This window comes from Rhamphochromis longiceps, linkage group LG16 (assembly GCF_057381845.1).
Source record: "Rhamphochromis longiceps isolate RC_006_pf linkage group LG16, R_longiceps_female_GT1.1, whole genome shotgun sequence".
Taxonomy (NCBI): Eukaryota; Metazoa; Chordata; class Actinopteri; order Cichliformes; family Cichlidae; genus Rhamphochromis; species Rhamphochromis longiceps.
In genome coordinates, this window is record NC_140572.1 from 21,337,197 (window position 1) to 21,356,241 (window position 19,045).

The window sequence follows — 19,045 nt, forward strand, 5'->3', positions numbered from 1 at the left end:
TTCACACGCACAGAAATCACACCCTCCATGCGTGTACAGTACATTAGGCTCAACTGTGTCGCACGCTTTAATTTCTTGTAAACATTCCCACTTCTCATTTTATGATGGTGGAAAGGCTGCTGAGCAGAAGAGGCGTTTAACGCTTTTCAAACACACAAGAGCTCAGAGAAGCAGCGTATTATGTTGACCAACCTCGGCAATGGCAAATTCACTCAGGCTGAGCTGCTGAGCTAGATGACCTGTTTATTTAGACTTAGAGAGCACGTGTCTCAGGCTCCTGGACCGATCAGTGAATATGTTGTACACAGAGCCTGCCACGATGGAGTTTACAGCCAAAATAAGCAACAGTAATTGCCAAATACTCGAGTATTGGAAGGGGAAGCAGGTCTATTTACTTCTCTTAGCAGCTTCAATTAAAGCAAACAGCAAAGAGGGCACAGGTTAAGGATTATTTTATTACTTAGCAGTTTGTACAGTTTCTACCATGGAAAAATAACATGTAACATAAGACCGTATTTACATTTCCATTTTTACAAAATGTCTTTACAAGATTTTTCTTTTTTTTGCCAGTTCCCAAAAAAAAAAAAAAGAAAAAAAGAAAAAAAAATGAGGCTAAAACACACAAAACATACACATTCACACACATCCAAACCAAACTTTGTAATACACACATAAATAAATATAGACATTCACTGACTGTCACGACAAATATTTCTACAGCCAAGAACATGTACAATTCATCATTTCCACACAAGTTATAATTTCATTAATAAACATTACATATTACTTCCAATATAATTCTTTGTTAATCTGTTAATGAAATATTGCTAACATATTGAAAAGAGGTAACACAGACATTTCATGCCAACAGAATGCTAACGGCTGTCATGCAAAACCATTACAAGCTTTCAATTTGAAGCAAGTAAATCATTTACAGTTCTAAAATCAAATGTACTACATGCAACGTACTACGCGAAATATTCTGGGTTAGACAACGATGACTTTAGTTACATTGACCATCAGTACTGACTGTGTGCCAAAGAGCCTCTTTAACTGATAACACAAAATAAATACTTTAATTTCTACTTTTCTTTCTTCATTAATTGTTTTACATTTATTGCATTTCCTATCGAATATTCCATCATCTTCAAACATGTTCCCAAATTATTTTGTTTATTTCAACCGTGTAATAGCCAAATCTAAATCAGTCATTGTTGTCTACAATGACTGCTTCATCACCAATTCTGGGGTTCCTGGATCTAGTTTTACTTATTACATGAACTCCTTATGGGATAAGTTGGGGAGCTGTGTACTAACCAACGCGGAATATGAGACCTCAAAATATAAATTTCACTCTATAGATAAACCCCTTCCGGTTACTTGGAAGTCAAGAGAGAGGGGTTATGAAGGAATAGCTGACGTGTTGTGGAGCCTGGAGGAGATAGACCCATATTTCACAAGAAGGGGGGGTCAGTTCATGGTCTGGTGCGCTGTGTTTCTGTTTGGTTCCACACATTCCTTCTTTGACAGACAGGAGCAGAGAGCCACTGGTACTTCTTCCTACTGGGTTTGCCTCGACTTCAAACTCAGTGTCTCTCTACCGACGGCTTCTGGTGATGAGAGTGGTGCTGCCGCAGCCTTGGTCCTTCAAAAAACACACAGATTCAAAGAACTGTCAGATACGACTTCAGATTGAATCACTTTGAATTGGTTTTTCAGGGAGTAGCAATGCGCTTCTTTTTGCCACTTATATGAAACCTGGTGTTTAACTACAGCTTCCCCTATTGCAACATATGTAATGTAATTACTGTTCAGTAATATTACAGTTGCTAATCACCTATAGTTTCAAATTTTTTTTATGTTTAGGCAGGTCAGCCTTTAGCCACCTTGATTTTCCTAGATGAGCACTGAGGCTTGGTGCCTCTCTGAATTACTTTGACGGTTGTAACTCTGCTGGCTGCTTGGTGGTTTATTGAAGGCGCATAAAAGGCTGATCTTGCACATGCCCTAAGAAAGATAGGGATTTGTGCTGGCACGTCCCTATATGTACAGTTTAACATTGTGTTGTTTACTTAATTTTCTTTTTATTTGTTTGCTTTTTTTTCGGTAAATGCTCTTTTTTATATAATTGATTTGACTGATTGATAATTTTGTTCTGATATTGAAGCCGATTATTGAGAATCATGTAGTTTTACTTATATTGGTACTGACTACTACATTTCTGATATAGTGGCATTCCTACAATAAAAAATAAAAGTTGAAGATTAATGTGACTTTTCAATAATACTATTATCTTAAACTCTTGTGGCCATAGCATTTATGATGGGAAAACCTGATATTGTAACAGCCCTAATAATGAGATGCGTATATGTGTATATTACACCTACATTGCTTTTCATGTAGCTATGACAACGCCACTGTTGACACAACACCTTAACATTTACATTTTACTTTCAGTAACAGCAAAAACATGCTGATTTACACAATCAGCAGAGGAAAATAGGTAGATTCATTACTTCACATTATATTAGGCATTAATACCATATATAGTCATATATTTACTGCAAAGACAAAACATAACTGTTTAGCGCCATGGTTTAAGCAGCTACAAATAGAAGATCTACAGTATGCTATTAGGACTGAACAGTAACAGACACCAAACAAAAGAGTCTCAATATGAATTTCAAATGTTGAATCGCTGGCATTATCATTTCAACTGAGCAAATTGAGGTGCAGCTCATAAATTATGGAAGCTGACAGTGACTTGCTACTTACGATGTTGTATGACAGGCAGTATGCTCGGGGTCTGAAAGGTCTTAACCGTGGCAGGACCTTCTCCTCCAGTTGTTATAACCTGCACCTCCAGTCTGTAGTAGGTGGACGGCCGCAGGTTGGACACTACAAGCAAGTTATGATCCTGCAAAACGAAGGAGGGGAGCAGGAGACGACATGCAATCAGATGAAATGCAACAGAACACGCCTTTGATTCTGACAGGACTTTAATGTGAATGGGCCGCAAAAGAGGGGAGTGTAGCCGTCTTTGCACAAGTCACAGACAAAAACAAAGACTTTGTTTTCATAAGGCTGTCTGTATCTCTTTTCACTGCCAGGTTGATAAAGTGTGCGGTGGGTGGTTTTATTTATAGACAAGCTGTAGAGGCTGGGAGGTGCAGATAGGCGGAACGTGTTGTTGATGGAACAGATTATGTCAAAGAGCAGCTTTTTCAGAGCTTTCACGGAGGATGAAAGAGGCAGACGTGAAGGGAGATGAATGCGCAGAGGAGGAGAACTTCCAGCAGGACAAAAAACTTCCCCAGATCTATCCCCGTGTCTGTCTACATACTACCGCTTATCAAACGATTCATGCAAAGAAGCCACAACAGCGTTATCCTCAAATCACGGTCACATCTGACAGATACATTTCTTTTCCTGTTGCACACACTAATAGTCTTGTCACAACACGATCTCCTGTGGTTTCATAAAAACCATATTAACATTCAAAACTTTAGCTAAGCTCCAATTCTGCTTCAGTAAAAACAGACTTACTGGTGGCAGGATCTGGGACTGGGAGATGATGCTGTTGGGCAGGCTGTTTTGCCGGCTTTCAGTTGTGATTTCAGCCCAGGTGACCTGGAAGCCCGTGATTCGCTGATGGGGAGCCAACCTAGAGACGCGCCAGTGGAAATTGCCGGTGATGTTTCCCTCATTGGTCGTGAAGGAAGCCGTCAGGTTCTCAGGTTTAGCAAGAACTTTCGGAAGCCCTGAAGCTGTTAGGACAAAGTTGGTGTCATTATTATAGAAACATTTTTGGGAAACATCCGTGAAGACTGACAAATTAACAAAGAAATACAGCTACTCTGGTTTTGTAAGAAAGGTTATGTGAGAAACTATTTATCCTGAACGTGTTAAACCTATATTTTAAGTCTATAGAGATTTTTCTCATCATCATGATAATAATAATGATATTCTAACAAATGTTTTTGTATTGTCTCCACTAATGCGGTCGGTTTTAAAATCCCCCAAACAGCAGACTACTCACCTCCCTCTCCTGGGCAGGGGATGTGTTTGTGAGTCTTGCTCCGGATGGTAGCGCAGGATGGGGTGAGGAAAGTGGTGCTCTCGTCCTTCGAGCGCCTCTTGGACTTCAGCATGTGAACAGTGACTTTGTACTTGCAGGAGAACAGCAGGCCTGGGAGGTTGATGTAGTTCTCCTGTGCAAAGAAACACATTACTCAGTTCTGATGACTTTGACATGTCACCCAGGTCAGGTCCCATGGAGCTTGGGAGATAATTAAATACACAGCGCAGATCACGTTCCCACTCAGGCCCCAGGAACACGTACCGTACTGGAGGACTACTTTGAACTCTCACATGGTAGGGGTTAGGCTACTATTCTCCTATTCAAACTGTAATAGAAATGATTTTTTCATAGCTTCCAAATGTGGCACAGCATAAACACAAGAACCTCAACAAGAAGCAGCGATCAAAGCGAATTCATGCCTAATTTGAGATGCCTGTAAATCCACGTTAATGGGCTCTTTGGAGCCATGTAACACTGACACTAATTTCTAAGTTTAATCATCTATTGATCTGAATGAGAAAAGCTTTTCTCAGCTCTCTGTGAAACAAAAACCCCCGGTGAGTAGTGGATTTAGACTTTCAGTAATAGAACAGGGCCTCCATTAATAGACAGCCCTTAGGGAAAGGGTGTGTGTATATATATATATATAATATATATTCTCACTGATATGTAACAGCTTTGATTAAAAGTGAATGAGGCACTGTGCTCACATAAAAGCACAAGGCTGCAACCCTTCCTGGTGATCTATAGAAAATGGAAATGTATTTCCTAGCAACCACGGTGCTGGTTTCTAAAGAATGCGTTGATTACCAGGCCTCTGCCATCACGTATCAGCCTGAGCACAAACAGTTAACCCTCTCTGTGTCAAGCTCTCCAACACAGACAACACTGCATCCTAAAACAAAGCCCCACACAGCCGCACGGCTGGGGCTGCTGAATTCTGGGAAACATTGTTTAAGTAAATAAAAGTTACTGGCCAACACACCGCATGCGTGACCACACGACTGACTCATAATATTCAAAACAACAGCCACTGGTTTGCCTGGTGCAAATCTAACACAACAGGGCTCCTGATTCACTCGGCGCAGTTGTTTTCCTTAGTGGAGCTATTCTTCCTGAGCATCAAACAAAGGCTTAGGCACATGCTTTGCTTAGCACAAAGCTTCTGACCACGCCACTTCTCTAATGCGCTGCCCTACGAGAAAGGACCCCCAGCTGGAAGTGGTGCGTAACAGCTTCTGGGGACTGACCTGCGTGACGGACTTCTGTGGTCCTTGGGTCTCGTTGTGGCTACAGTACTCTGGCATCCACTGGACATGGTAGCGACTCACAGAGGAGTCTGAAACAAAGAAAGGAGGAGAATAGAGAATGTAACAGAGAAATTACTCAGTAGTCAGTTATTTTTTTTAATATAATTTAATTATGATGTGTATATAAAAGAAAGGGAAGTTGTGCATTAAAAAAAACATTACAAAAAACTATGGGTGTATTATTACAGCACGTATGGACTGCCATTTATTTAGCACTTTTCTGGCTTAATGACCACTCAAAGTGCTTCAGAGCTTAAGCCACATTTAAGCAGATATTCATCCGGTGTGTCATTCTGCCCACTTTGAGCACTTCATCTACCTCATAACCACGGCCAATTTAAAAATCACCAATTACCTAACATGCACGTCTTTAAACTGTGAGAGGAAGCCAGGGTACCCAAAGGAAACCCACACAAGCACAGTAAGAGCATGAGTAACTAAGTGGCTGTAGCTCAGATGCAACCATGGCTGATTTTGATGTTTTTTCAGTTCTTGAACTTTTTGCCACATGTTTGAGAAACACTCGATTTACTCCCAGTGGTGGATATGACATATTCCAGTGGATTAAAAATTAGTATTTAAGCAACTGTACTTAGGATTGCATTGCAGCCATCAAACATTTATCTGACATCAGAAGCAAATCTGACAGGCTGAAATCACTGATTTCCTTGTTTGGGATCAGATACTATTGGTATCTCTTTCCTAACATGAAAAAGAGTGAACTCCATTTGTTGTCTTTGCAATTATCAATTACAACTTTTCAGCTTCCTAAATCTGCCCTTTTGTCTGCTGAAAAGCTCATCGTGGTCCAAATCCTGCTTCTGCGAAACAGCATTCACTTCATTACTGTACAGTAGCCCCGCACAACCTCATCAGCAATATTTATCTACCTCATCTTATGTTACTGGATTTATTATTCATTCAGCTGTGTCCCTTGAATATATGAAATACATCTCTGATTAATAATTGAGTTGTGCTATGTTCACCCCTCAGTAGGGGCCTGGGTTGTAGTTTGCAGATAAAAGGGGTCCTTTGAAGGCTTAGACACAGATCTGGCACTTAAAGCCCCAGAGCTCTTTGGAAGCAGAAGAGAGGAATTACAGGGAACCGGGAAATCGGGGAAAGAACATAAACAAGATATGCCTAGCCCGGTCTGACTGAAGGAGGGCAGTGGTATGTAAAACAAGAAATAGGACATGGAAATCAGGTAGAGAACGGAACCGCAGCAGCGTTCGATAAATCATGACTGGAAGCCAGCCTCTGAAGTCCCGCCACAGCTGATCTGCCGTCTATTGTCTGGGTGTTAGGCAGACAGATATATTATCTGAGCTCGTGTACAACATGGTTCTCTTTCGTCTGCTGGACACAACCCAGAGGCTAGGCTGTTTTGAATCACAGAGACAATGAATGAGAGTTTAATCATGGTTCAGTTAACCTGTCGCTTTCTCTGTCACACAAGCCAGATGTCCAGAGACTCTTCAGCCCTCCTGAGGCCATCCGTATGTCTGTGTGTTTACGGTAGTGGAGCGCACGTTGTCAGAGTCCAAGCCAGGGTCATCACTCAGACTAATGAGTGCCAGTGATGCACACGCTGCGGACGGGGACCCACGAAACAAGACACAGAAAGAGAAGCTGGACTGGGATTAGCTCTGCTCTGCAACACCGTGATTCCCCAGGCATGCTTGATCCCGTCAGCATCACTCAGCTCTCTGAGACCAGGCCAACCTTGCTAACAGCTCTGGGCCAACTCCATAACCTCCCCCCCTCATTCTGATTCAGCAGTTGGTGTCTCACCAGGCCTCTCCTTCAGCCAGGGTTTGCATTCTTGACTCCAAGATGTGGAGTTTGGCTTGGGCGATGACATATATTAGTAACATAACATAGACCAGTGAATGGGACTTGACAGGTTACCCTGAGAGCATCGCTTTCAAGGTTTCCATATTTTCATTCTGGTATTAACAGAAAGTTTTTGGGAGTGAATGCCGCAGAGACAGCCATTCCTATAGGTTTTTTTTTTAACCCGTTACAGTGCTTCAATCCACCACCAAGCCCGCTTTCTATGACATCAAGTCTCGTAAAAAGAAAATCGACCGCTTCAACGCTAATGCGAAGGCAAGAATCTATTAAATACAGCTGTCAATAAATCCCATTGCACAGCTCTGACTCTGTGTGTTTATTGTTCTTTACTAAACGGTGGCTCTGCTTTACCCGTCCGTGTGCGGTTTTTGCCCAGCACTCACATTACACAGCTCTCACAAAGACACATTGTTTCATTTACACCATCTGATACCACATTCATAAAAAAAAGAAGCAAATTTCGATTGTTTGAGTAAGTGGGAATCAGTCATAACATTTTATTATGGTACACATGAGTCATAGTGATTGATGGGCATGATGGGGTGCTAATTAGATTCTAACGAAGCCATAAATCACTACAGTAGGGAGCTCACCTCCTCTCTTCTTCCAGTAGACACGGACCTGCAGCTGGCCGTCCTGGTAAAAGGGCGTGCCTACTTCTAGAGGGCCAGAAGGGCGTTTGGCCAGGGTCGAACCAAGAGGGGATATCTCCTCCTTCTTTGACTTGAGCACAGATTTTGCTGGGATGAGAAATGAGAAATGTTTCTTAGCTAAGACATGAAAGTGACCATGTTGCAGAAAACAGTCCAGCATGGTAACAGAAACACTATTATTTATTTGTAAGATTACGCCAGTGAACAACATGTTCTTCATGCACAAATGTGCTGTAACTTGCTGTAACTTGCTGTAACACACACACACACACACACACACACACACACACACACACACACACACACACACACAGCTTTGAGGCTTGGCCTACGCTTCCCAAGAGTTCAAGAACTCCAAATGATTGCAGATGTGCTGTCAGTGTATCTTAGCTTTTCCAGCTTTTTTCGTTGCAAATCTCATGATGATTGTTTACCTCAAATTAGGAAAATTCAGCTATCATGAAAAGCAAACAAACAAAAAAGAAAACTGGATTCAGCTAAAATGGTTTTCTCAAATCCCATATGGCTCAGCAATTAGACAGCTGCAGCTTCATCCAAGTTTCTTTTGATTTCAGGTAGCGGTGGCCCTGTTTGTGCATCAACAGTGAGTGCCTAACCTCAGTTGTGTCAGTTTCAAAGGAGCTTTGGCTAAACATAAAGATTATGATTAAAATAAAAGTTCCAGTTCTGTAACTTCTGGTTAATATTGGACTCTCAGGAGTTTAATTCCAAAAATGCAACTTTCATGTTTTGTTTTTCCAGTTTTCATTGTTTTCAACAGAAGGCATCAGAATAATATCCTTCCACCCTTCCATCCACCCATCCTCTTCTGCTTATCCAATTCAGGGTTGCAGGGAGGCTTAAGTTTATCCCAACTAGCATAAGGTGAGAGGCAGGGTACACTCTGGACAGGTCGCCAGCTTAGAGACAGAAAACCATTCAAGCTCACCTTCATACCTATGGGCAACTAAGAATCACCAGTTAACCCAACCCCACTAATTACATGTCTCTGGACTGTGGGAGAAAACCCAGACAAAAATGGGTAGAGCATACAAACTCCCCACAGAAAGGTCCCCATCCAGATGGTGGATTCAAACCCAGGAATTTCTTGCTGAGAAGCAACAGTGCTCACTGTCTGTGCTGACCCCCAAATAATGTAAGATTCTTTTTTCTTTTCAGTGTAAATTTATTACAAAAGTTATGGGGAAAAATATTTTATGTAAGCAATTATGATGCCATGCACCACAAGCCAATTACTACACATTTGATTTCATGCATCATATGAGCCATCTGATATCTACCACCACACCAACTGCTTCTTATGCACACGTGCAAATTTCCATATTGATAACTATACTTCTATCATGGGTTGTAGTTTTTGGGTGCAATCTTGGAAAAATGTGCATTAGCAGAATTCTGTTGTTTCAATTCTATAATTGTGAATCTGTTACAATTTTTTTTTTTAATATATACAGCAGGTTTTTAATTTAGCCATTTTTCTCTGTTAGCTGCTCTTCCTTTAGGACCATCTCATAAACGTGCTTTAAATGAATTCATGATTTATGCCAACCATGCTAGCAGATCTGCGGGGCTACACTCAGGCACACTGGTAGTTTGAGTTAAATGTTAACGCCCCTTTACGCGCTAAAATGTGCAAAAATAATGTGCTGTTTAGCATTTAAAAATCAGTTGGGTGCAGATTAAATGCTTGATAACATTTGACAGGGATTCAGGCACCAAAATTAATCAGGCTCACAGAGTCACGAGAATCAAGGCAGAATCAGTTATTTGGATTTTCACGATGTGACTTATGTCTGTTCAGAATTTCATCAACCGACTGACATTCTGTCTGTCATTCCCGAAGCCACGCGTCTAGCAAGGGTAAAGAATAGGATAATAATGTTTACCTGAGTCATTATTCTGACTGGTACTGAAGTGAAGGGAGGCCTTGGAGCTCTTCAGACGCACCTGCCCCCAGTATGTGACAGCCTGCAGCTCCACAGTGTAACTGCTGTTTTGTTCCAGTCCCTCCAGATCTACCCAGTTTTGAGCCTGTAAAAACAACAAACAAAAAAACCCACTTGGCTTTTGCCATTTGTATGTAACCACACTGTCACATGAGCTTATATTTAAAGTCACTGTACCAGCCACAGCTCCAGCCCAGCTCAATGCCAGACAACACAGGCCTGTGGGAAAGCCCTACTTATTAAGAACACATGTGGAGCTGAAAAAGGGGATGGTGGTGAGGAGATAGCCTTTAGGGCCTTAAGACAGAGCCATGTTATCAGAGCCTCCCAGGGCTTCTTCACTGTGTTTGGCTTCTAGCATTCCTCCATCAGCATGAACTTGATGAGTTCTTGTTATTGACTGTGGGTGTTTTGACATTCCTCTGCCAGCAGGCTGCTTTCAAAGCCCTGAGGTGCCAAAGTGGAAACCAGTAGTACATGTGTCAATAGGTGTCCCGTGTCTACCACCTCTATCTCCTTTGTGGCACATCTGGTATGCATTTCAAAAATTAATTCAGGAGAAGACTCTATGAAGGCAGGTCTGGACTATCCGAGCTTTTGGCCGAGTCTCTTAATGACATCCTCCTGAGCCACATCTATACCATATCAGGTCAGATGCTAATGGATATATTGTGTAAAACCTCAAACAAGTACTCCATTTTTGAGAGCAGCCAGTGATCTTGGTCATGTGATTTATGTGTAATGTCTACGCTTAAAAAGATGCCAAAGAAACTCTTGTTTCTGGCTGCTACAAACAGCTGAGAGCAAAATGTTCTAGCATGCAAAATAAACTGCTCCAAAGAATAACAAAGGCATTAATAAAGAGGATCAGCACAATTCGTTCTAAATATGCTATTCATGTCATTATTAAAGAATGTCTTAAATATACTTTGCAATGATTGAAAAGAAAGTAATAAGTTAAGAATTTTGAATGCAGCTGGATTTAACAGCTAAAACATGTGTAAGAAAACAGATTTTTAAAATAACTACATTACACAATCAAATAATGAGCAGCAGAAAATGAAATGTACAAACATCGATATAAGAAGCACATACACACACCTTGAAATTGTGATTTATTGCTTTAAACAAGGCTATCCATCACACTAAATGTGCTTTCTCTCAAATCTTAAATCTGTGTTTAAGGGTTCTTTCATCAGCGTAAGGAATTAAAACAATCAAGAACTTATTGTATCACTCTGAGGATAAGTGATCTTCCCTACACATATAAATAAATATCATTCCGATTCCATGTTTATCTTTTCCCCCACTGCGGGCCCAAGCATATTTACAGAGTTGTACCGAAACTGGGAGAAAAGATGCTGAAATAATCTTGGAAGAGCCCTCGTAGTCTTAGAGACCGGATAAAGGAAAGAAAGAAAAAGAACACATCACTCAGACAGAGTGAGGAGATTACCCCATTGGTGGTCTTTCTCCTTTTCTTCTTGGATGGCACCATGGACTTGGTGGGCACGGTCCAGCTCCAGAACACTTTGTAGTGATGTATGGGGATATCGGGCTCCTCTGGCAATGTCCAGTTGAGACGAACTGTCACCAGGCCTTCCTCGCCCAGAGTCACGTTGGTGACACACAGACTGCTCGGGCTGGGAGGGGCAGATGGATCTGAAGACATAGCAACAACGCAGACACAGAAACAACACTGTGAGTTGGTGTTGATTCTAAATACATCTGTTAACACTTAGAGATGGAAACAAACTGGACCTCTAGTTCTTGGATATGGCAAATCTTGGTCCAAGGCACTTTTCAGGTAAAAAGTATTACAACCCAAGATACCTTTCACCTCCACAGCTGAGGAGGGGAACACGCATGGCACTGTGCAAAGTAATTAGTCCCCTATTAACAATCTGTCGTGAGGTGTTATGACAGGTGTCGTGTCATTTCTATGACAGCGTTCGGCAGGACTGAGAGTACAGGTCAAGGGTTAACAAACACATGCTGCTCACTCTGGCTGCACGGTCCACACTTAGAATGCCAGTACTCCTACTAATATGCATGTGTCCAGCGTAAAGCTGGATCTGAACCGTATGAGTCCGTATGTGCAGCGACCCAGCCTACTGCTGTCGGCCGATGTCAGCCTGGTGCAGGAGGACAGGCAGGGCTACATGCCAGATGACAGACCAGAAGGGGAACGGTCTTTCTGTAATGAGAAAATGATTCATGCCACAACCCAGTTGGCTTTCCTCTCTCCTGCCCTCTCCCACCTGAAACACATTTAATCCACTCTAAAAAACACAATCGGACACATCGGTTCTCCAAACCAGCTGATGCTGGCCATGAAATATAAATAAGCAGTCAGCTTTTACAAATTGCCCTAACAAAGTATAGTAGTGTGAAATTGCATTCAGATGATATGACCGAACTATATAAATAACAGCGGCATGACAGAATGGTCGGGACTTCATCAAAGCCGTGGCAGCTCTCATCAATCTATCAACATTCTCGCAGTGATTGGCCTGATTGGAGGTCAGCTTCCATTCCTGCAGCAGAATCCCACCTGGTCTGAAAGCCTTTCAAAATGCCTCGGGGAGCTACGGCATGACAAAGGATTGACAGGACAGGTCAACACACCAGGAAACACACTAATACGTTTTGTACTTTGTACCATTTCTAGGATTTGGCAGAACATGGCGAGTACTCCAGTAGAGAACAGTTTATTCCTTGTATATGTTTCACGATATACATCTAAAGACACTTAGCTCAAGGCCAATGAAGGCATAACCGTAAAACCTGCTGCCTTGCCAACAAACAATATCTGATATAAATCAGATGCACTGTAGACACAGTGTTACACTCACAATCCTGTAATCCCTGAAGAACCACAAAACAACTGTCCGTGACTTTAACAAATGCCATCTGCAATACAACACGGCTATTTAAAATGTCCCAGTAGTAACACGGGATGCCATCAGAGTTCACTAATCTGTGGCAAAGATCTGAAATGTGGCTGGGTTACATCACTTTGTCTGGAAGCAAGACAACACTTGCATTCATTTGAAACCTGCTGCATCCTGACTAATTCAGACTTATTACATTTTATATGACTGTAAAAAGGGGAAAGCCCTGCTTTGAAGATGTAAGTAAAGATCTCATTGCAATACAGAAAATGAATGCTCTGTGCACCCAAGCACTCCTCATTACTCAAATTCCACTTGGCATCAGCGTGAATTTCGTTTAGCTCGCTGGGTAAACGTGTGGAAACTTTGGACGGGAGACATTTATTTACAATTCAGGTTTAACGCAGTATATGAAAGAATTCAGCGGTTTTAAATCCCAAATTTAGTTTTAAATAAACATATTTAAACAGTCTAAAGCTATAATTCAAATTTAATAAATGTGTGTTTGGCTTAACCAGTCATAATCAATTTGCTGTTGCCTAATGGAGCTGCGGGAACTGAAGTGTTTAGGACACACAATACACGAAACCGAAAATGTCTCAGTCGGTAATACAGAAGGCTTGTAAGCTGACATTCAGAGGGAATATTTACCAAATAGACCTGCTTAAAACACTTCCCCGAGGCTTCACCTGTTCCAAGGTCTCAAACATAACAAATAGAGGGAAGGAACCGACACACAAGGCAAGGCCACACACACACACAGACACTTGGATATGCAGATAAACACACAGACCTCTGGAGGAGCGGAAGTGTTTGCTGGGTGCAGTAAAGCCGCGGGTCCCGTGGACATTGACGGCTGCAACTCTGAACTGGTACCATCTGCTAGCTCTGATGTCAGCCAGTTGGATGCGTTCCTCTGCAGTCTGAGGGACAGATGGGGGTGGGGGGAGCAAACCACAGGGGTCAGGGTTTACACAGGGTCACAGCCCCATGTGAGTGTGCTGCCACATCATTCATCTGTGTTTCTCATTGCCAAACTATCAAAGACACCGTGAGGAACGTGCAACCGCATGCTGCAGTGCAGAGCAGCAGTTTCGCAGCTGTGGCATGCTGGGACACGTGAAACTGTAAATTCATTCGGATACAAATGTGACGAGAAGGAGTCCTCGCACGACAGACTTCATGCATTTATGGGATTCTCCAGTATTTTATCTGTGTGGTGTATCGGTTTCTACCTGTGCGACTGTCTGCCACTCCGTGGCATCATCCTCACTGGGATGAATACCGTAGTTCCAGCGGCGTTGCACCACATACAGCACAGGCTCCACGGATATGTTGAACTTGGAGGACCAGCGGATCTCCAGCTGACCGGACGGGTGCTCCAAGAACACCAGCTCTTTCCTCGGCTTCAGAGGGACTCCTAAAAGTACAAGAAAGGATGTTGAAACACTGACAAGGATTAATATCACCACTTGTGTGGAACATTGTTGGAGAAATTATACGTGATATGTCTTGTTTTCCTCTCCTGACTAATGTAGGTTGGAAATATGAATGACTCTGAATTGGACAGATACAGATTTCAAAATGAGACATGATCTCATCGCAAAAGATTAAATACATGCTGCGGGTCAACAACGTCATCTTTCTACTGTGGCAGATTGGGAGATTTCCTGTGTTTTAGTAGCTGCGTTTCTTAGTGATGATACACGCAGTTTGCATTTAGGTATGCTCTCTTTCTCTCGCTCGCAGACGCAAAATAATCCAGTACAAGCATCCGCGCACATGCATGCAGCGTTAATTTGCATCACTGAACTTCACATTCAGCCTTTCAGTCAAAGTCAGTGCGGCCATGTGCAATAAATTAGAGATTTATTAAGTGCGGGACCGGCCAAACATTCTGCCAAGTCAGACTGACTCTCTCAAGTAAATTTATTGCACTGGACACGTAGTGAGTTGTTGATTGAGCGTCGGGCACGGTGATAATGAGATGGAGATTGGAAAAGCAAGTTTGGAACTACAGGAGAAGACCCAACACGTCCAACAGTTCTCCATAAATCACCTAGCACTTCAGAACATTATGTTGGACCTCTGTCGCTGCCGAACGGCTTACTGCTGCTTCGCATTTATGATCGGCATCACTCCACGCTCAAGGCTAATATGTCGGTAAACAACATAAGAGTGCAATTTGCATTCAGAGCATCTGATAAGCTTATATGTCTATTCAGCCCCCTTGCAGAGCATGAAAAAGTGACTGATGCGCAAGAATCATGGAAGGAGGACCCCTTGAGTCATATGCATAAGGACTCAGTACTTTGTTTTGTCCCATTGATAACAGCTTTCTTCATACTAACAGCTGGGGGTCATTGTGCTGTGGTTTCACAGCTCCACAGCAGAGCGTGCGCGAACAAACGTGTCATATTTCCTGCGCAATAATCAACACCGAGGTAACCGCAGCATTCCTCTTCCCCTTCTGTCTTCGCTCATCTTCCCACAAAGTCACACAAGTGCTCGCAAAGCTACACACGAAAATACAAAGACGCACACACGTCTCTTTGACAATACGTAGGAGGACAATTAATGCTTTTCCGTGAGATAACCTTCGAGACAGGTTTGGTCCAAAAAAATAAATAAATAAATAGAAAAATCACGCTTCATTCTTTTTCTTCTCCTTGCCACACACTTACTCCAAATCATGATGCAACTGTTGCTGAAGCACGATCAAGGGTACAGCGTTCATTCATGTCTTAATCATGCCAACAATTACACTCCAGGAATATAATTCTCAATACTCACGCACATACTGTCATAATGACTGCTCTAATTACAGGGGGTGAGGAAAACAGTGTAAATACTCCGTGTAGCACAATGATTTACAGTAATGCGAGGGGGGCTTGTGGACTGACTGACTTGTTGTGACAGCGTGACTATGGCTACATTTAATTAAATTCTGACATTCTCTCTCTCTTCTTTTTTTTCGTCTCAGAAATAGAAAACATGCAAAACGTGCAGGCTTGTGTCGCATGTCGAGCCAATTCTTCCCAGGAATGAGAAAAACTAGAGAGAACAATATGAAAATGAAAGAAGTATAAAAGGAGAGACTGTCTAATAAGCTAGTTATTTCTATTTCTATACGCACTGCATATTTTATATGAGGAACTTCTCCACAAATAAAACAACGCTGGAGAGCAGTGGATGATGTGGAACTTATTGGTGCAAAAAAATAAAAAATGGAAGAAGAAGAAGAAAGTTTGTTAAACATCAAAAACTCAGGGGGTTCAGTGTCTTCAAGACTTAAGTTTTTTCTTTTCTTTTTCTTTTTTTTTGGGGGGGGGGGGGGTGTCTATCTCAGGGACTTTGACATTAACTGGGGACCCTAGCCTGAACACAAACACACACACAAACACACACATCTGAGAGTGATCTCAGTGGGGGGAAACGCTCCATTTCTCCCCGCTTATGTTTGCTAATGGCTTCCAGCATCAAGGCTCATCATGGTGAAGACTGCATGCACACTTGCGCACACACAGAAACAATTACACTCTTGAAGGCATGAGCATCTAATTAGACCTTTAACACTGAGGACCGGGACAGGAATTCCATCCAGACTTTCACCAGAATACTTGGTGTAATTCAGTGTAAATGCAGCGCTGAAGGCGACCCATCATGAGCTCAGTGTTTGGGCTAAATCAGCGGGAAGGCTGCTCGATATGAAGGTCTCGCCGTGCCGTGAATGGTTTTCATTGACTCGGTCAGTGTACAGAAATTCTCAAGGTCACGCCAGCTTTCATCTTTCCCAGATTAGGGTGCTGTACACCTTTTAGTGCATGACATCCACCATGACGTCCCTCAAGATCAAATCAAATATAAATGCTTCCATGTTCTACTGTGTGCACAAGCTCAAACTGACATATCACATGCTCCTGCCATGCAATAGTAAGTGTGCTACACAGTAAACCATGCTTAAAGTGTGATTCAAAGCATGCACTACGGTCTATCAGTGGAGCGGTTCAAAGCTTAATTTAGACTCTCCTACCACCGCTTCATCTCCTGAACTTTGTTATGGCCTCAGGGTGCCAGCAATTGTGTGCTGACAGCGTATATAATGCAGTTCCAGCTCCAATCTTCTGAGTTCAAGGGCCCTGGGTTCTCTCACATAACGACTCAGCACCCGCGGTACATCAAGTCGCCTTGGGCAGCACTATTAAACCATTTTACTGGAGCAAAGATTCTTGGGTACATCTGTGTCTATGAAACCCTCAAGCTTATCCTGCAAATTCAATGCTGAATATCCATTCCCATTTACAGCTGAAATGGCATGAGGGATGTGTGGGTGAAGCACAATGCAAAGAGATGAAATAAAGATTTTCAGGTTCTTACTGCAATTGTCAAAAACCCTGCAAGATTATCTGTGTTTGCGTCACTGAGATTTACAATAATGTTTAACAGGCAGGGATTAATTGGTTCAACGGTATTTATGAAAATTATGCAACCTGAAGCAGTTAATCATATTAAAAAACACGACGGCTGCATTGAACCGGTACCAGATACGAGACTCCACATAACGAACAGGAAAAGTCGAAAAGCAGCGTATGCAAGATTGGGCTGACGAACCGTGTTATGTAATCTAGTCCTTCTTATAAGCCATACTCAGCAATTCTTATAAATAAATAAATAAATAAAGACGGCACTGTGCAAAAGTTTTGAGCCACTTCTCATTTCTTAATATTTTGCTTCCAAGGAGACTTTCTTGCAATACTTCTTGCAAAGTTTTTCTCCATTCCATATTTACAGTTTGTTTGTGGCTATGAATGATTCCATTATTTAAAAAGGCCCCTAACTCAAGGGAAGAACTAGTGTTGTGTCTTTGTTACTAGCAGACTGTCACAAAAACACTTTTTTTCCTTCTTTAGTCGAATCTACAAAAATCACAATTTGACAGACACAAAAAGGTGATTCTCCCATCATGGTGTGGAGTGTGTCCTTGAAACAAACAGGACACATGGAGGTGCAAATAGGCCTAAAAAAATCGATTAATAATAATAATAATGATAATAACAAACGCTATCTAAAGCAGGTGAATAATATCTGAAACTTTTTAAAAATCGGGACCTGAGAGATGTCAAGAAGCCATTCTTAAGGAAGAGAAACAGGGAGAAGAGGCTGAGGTATGCCAGATTATACAAGAACTGAGCTGGAAACTCCATAAAACCTGTAGCAACAGGTTTTATGGAGTTTTGAATCCAAATTTGAATTTTTTCATATATGCACCTTCAACCTTGTTAGAATTAAACAAAATTTGCTTTTGCCTAATATATTCTAATTCCATTCAAGTTTGCAAGTTTCAAGAAATCGTTGCATTTATTTCACATTTTTGTAGCAAAATAGAAAGAAATGAGGGATAGCTCGAGCATTTCCATAGTACTGTGTGCCAAGTGACTGACAGTTAGCTAATCTGTGCTTACAACCTGATGTTTAGACACTGTCCCTTAAGGTCTGTCAACCTTGCTGACTATTACCCTGTCAATAATTAAGTATTAAATAAAGAACGATGTTTATTAAATAACTATTTTTAGAGCTTTCTCATTTGTCACAGAGCATTTTAACTGAGCATTTTATCTAAACGTTTCCCTCTCTCTGTTCATTGATCTCAAATGTTCTGCCGGCAACTAATTAAACCAATGCTGCGCAATCAAACAGCTTTCAAATTCACTGGATTTTACAGAGATATTTATAAAAATGTACACAAGACATCTGGAAAAGAATTAATCAGTTGAAATGGAACAGAAAAACATTAAGTCTTAGGTGCGATGTTTAATTCAATGTGAGCATGACATGGCTTCAACGAGCAGCTGGAACAAGCTGATACAAAATACCACTTAAAAGGAAACTAAATTGGGGACTTGGATGTCTAGAGTTTAATGTGTGTAGTCAGAACCGCAGTTAATTGCAAGCCTGAAACAAGCAAATAAAGGTGCTGATATATAAGGAAATCACAGACAGAGTTGTTTACAATACACAGTATGTAACCTTTTAATACTTATGTTCTGACTTATTATAAACTGCTATTAATGCGGCAATTTAGGAATGTGGAAGTTACGATCCTTAAGACTGCCATTTCTGACAAACCTTGTTTATATCTGTGGACAACATTTGTCAGCATTAGGCTGTCAGTTTATTTACATTCAGGAATGATTTCTCTGATGCAGTCGCTTTGATTGTTGGTGGGAGGTCTAGTTATTCCAGCGATGCTCTACATTTAATCAGGCTTGACTGATTTGGTTTT

At 41.6% G+C, this 19,045-nt stretch overlaps 1 protein-coding gene across 1 annotated transcript in view; it reads right to left on the reverse strand.

Annotated features, from left to right (window-relative positions):
• Positions 1-437: 437 nt before the first annotated feature.
• anos1 (anosmin 1) overlaps positions 438-19,045 on the reverse strand; it is a 40,752-nt gene continuing 22,144 nt past the window's right edge. The window contains exons 5-14 of the mRNA XM_085384467.1: positions 13,998-14,182; positions 13,556-13,685; positions 11,325-11,530; positions 9,809-9,953; positions 7,842-7,988; positions 5,332-5,420; positions 4,040-4,211; positions 3,547-3,767; positions 2,776-2,917; positions 438-1,645 (exon numbers count right to left, since the gene is read on the reverse strand). Of these exons, the coding sequence (XP_085240593.1) occupies positions 1,587-1,645; positions 2,776-2,917; positions 3,547-3,767; positions 4,040-4,211; positions 5,332-5,420; positions 7,842-7,988; positions 9,809-9,953; positions 11,325-11,530; positions 13,556-13,685; positions 13,998-14,182 (1,496 nt within the window). The 3' untranslated portion in view covers positions 438-1,586. The remainder of the gene's footprint in view (positions 1,646-2,775; positions 2,918-3,546; positions 3,768-4,039; positions 4,212-5,331; positions 5,421-7,841; positions 7,989-9,808; positions 9,954-11,324; positions 11,531-13,555; positions 13,686-13,997; positions 14,183-19,045) is intronic.